This window comes from Pinus tabuliformis, chromosome 4_2 (genome assembly GCF_031772625.1).
Source record: "Pinus tabuliformis cultivar Carrire ecotype Pingquan chromosome 4_2, CPIR1, whole genome shotgun sequence".
Taxonomy (NCBI): Eukaryota; Viridiplantae; Streptophyta; class Pinopsida; order Pinales; family Pinaceae; genus Pinus; species Pinus tabuliformis.
Genome location: NC_142304.1, coordinates 1,092,539 through 1,093,947, shown reverse-complemented (window position 1 = coordinate 1,093,947; position 1,409 = coordinate 1,092,539). Strand labels below are relative to the sequence as shown.

At 47.3% G+C, this 1,409-nt stretch overlaps 1 protein-coding gene across 1 annotated transcript; it reads left to right on the top strand.

Moving 5' to 3' along the window:
* The first annotated feature begins 398 nt into the window (after positions 1 to 398).
* Positions 399 to 1,028, top strand: LOC149168083 (uncharacterized). Its single transcript, XM_089428097.1, has one exon. The coding sequence runs from the start codon at positions 399 to 401 to the stop codon at positions 1,026 to 1,028; it is 630 nt and encodes a 209-aa protein (XP_089284223.1).
* Positions 1,029 to 1,409: the final 381 nt, after the last annotated feature.

The window sequence follows — 1,409 nt, the reverse complement described above, 5'->3', positions numbered from 1 at the left end:
CCGAGCTAGCTTCGGTAGGCCGATCAGCCACGTCCTCCCTGTCAAATTGAGTCGTCTACCCCTGTATTGGTGTTGTAGGGGTTCTCACAATGAGCAACCCCTCATTCAAGCGAGAGGGGCCTCAAACCTTCAAGGATGCAATGAATCGAATGCCATTTGTCCAGGGCTCCAAGCCCACTGCTAGTGCCACTACTTCTTCCTCAACAGCAGCAGAAACCTTAGCTATGGGCGCTCAATGGCAGGCTAGAGAATAGAAAATTCATTGTCTCCCTAAGGGAGCCAAGAACCCCAACTTTGTGATCCCTAACAATCGGTTGGAGAGAGCTCGTCAATACGTGAAAGATCATGCAATGATCTGTAAGTTTTTGGGCATCTGGCCCAGGGAACAAGACATACTGATGTGGATCCAGAACAAGTGGGCTCCTCGAGGGCAGATCGAACTCCACCTTCAAGCCAAAGGATTATTTACAGTTATTTTTTACGATCTAGAGGATAGGAAACGAGTCTTTGAGAATGGGTCGTACTTCACGGGTAGTGTTGGACTATTCTTAAGATATTCGGAGGAATGCTACAATCCGGATAAGGAAGAATTTCAGGCGGCTCCAGTGTGGGTTCGCTTCTATTCCTTACCGAATGAATTATGGGAAGCAGACATCTTGGAAGGCATAGGCAATGCCATTGGGCAATTTCTTAAAGTGTTGGAGATCACCAAGCGATGCCGACATGCAGCATTTTCCCGTCTCTGTGTGCATATGAATATATCGCAGTCGCTCCCTGAATCCATAGATTTGGTCTCCCACAATTCAACATGGACTCAACCCCTGACTATGAACATGTTCTGTTCAAATATTGACATTGTCATGAGTATGGCCACCTCTTATGGGATTGGCCTCAGACTATTGCAGAAGAAGCCTACTTTGTTGCCTAGCAGAGAGACAAGGATGGGTTCCAACAAGTCGGCAGTAGACGATCCTTACCAGTCCGTGCCCAGCAAGGCCCTTCGCAGGCCCATCCCCCTCCCGAGATGACCCCCTAGCCCCGATCTACTCTTGTTCCCCAAGCTCTAAGTAAACCCCAGGCCTCTGGTGATGAAAACCCCTTCGCAATCCTGGAGACCCATCGACAAACCACTTCAACCGCTCCAAGCCATGGAGATGGACAAACTGATTCCCCTTCAAGGGGACAAATTGGTCGCCAAAACGAAAATGTTGGAATCTAATGAGAATGACCAGCAATTGAAGGAGATCTTTTATCAAACCAGCAAGGTCTTGGAAACAAAGGACAAACATAACAAATTGGGACCTAAAGAACATAAAATGTTGGATATATTCATAATCTAGATCAAGGCAGATATCAAGGACATCCCTACAAATCATCTATCCCACTTTGGACACCTCTACACCCAGTGG

What these genes read in the sequence shown, in the direction of transcription:
- LOC149168083 (XM_089428097.1), top strand. Translation starts at nt 399, where the DNA reads ATGTGGATCCAGAACAAGTGGGCTCCTCGAGGGCAGATCGAACTCCAC.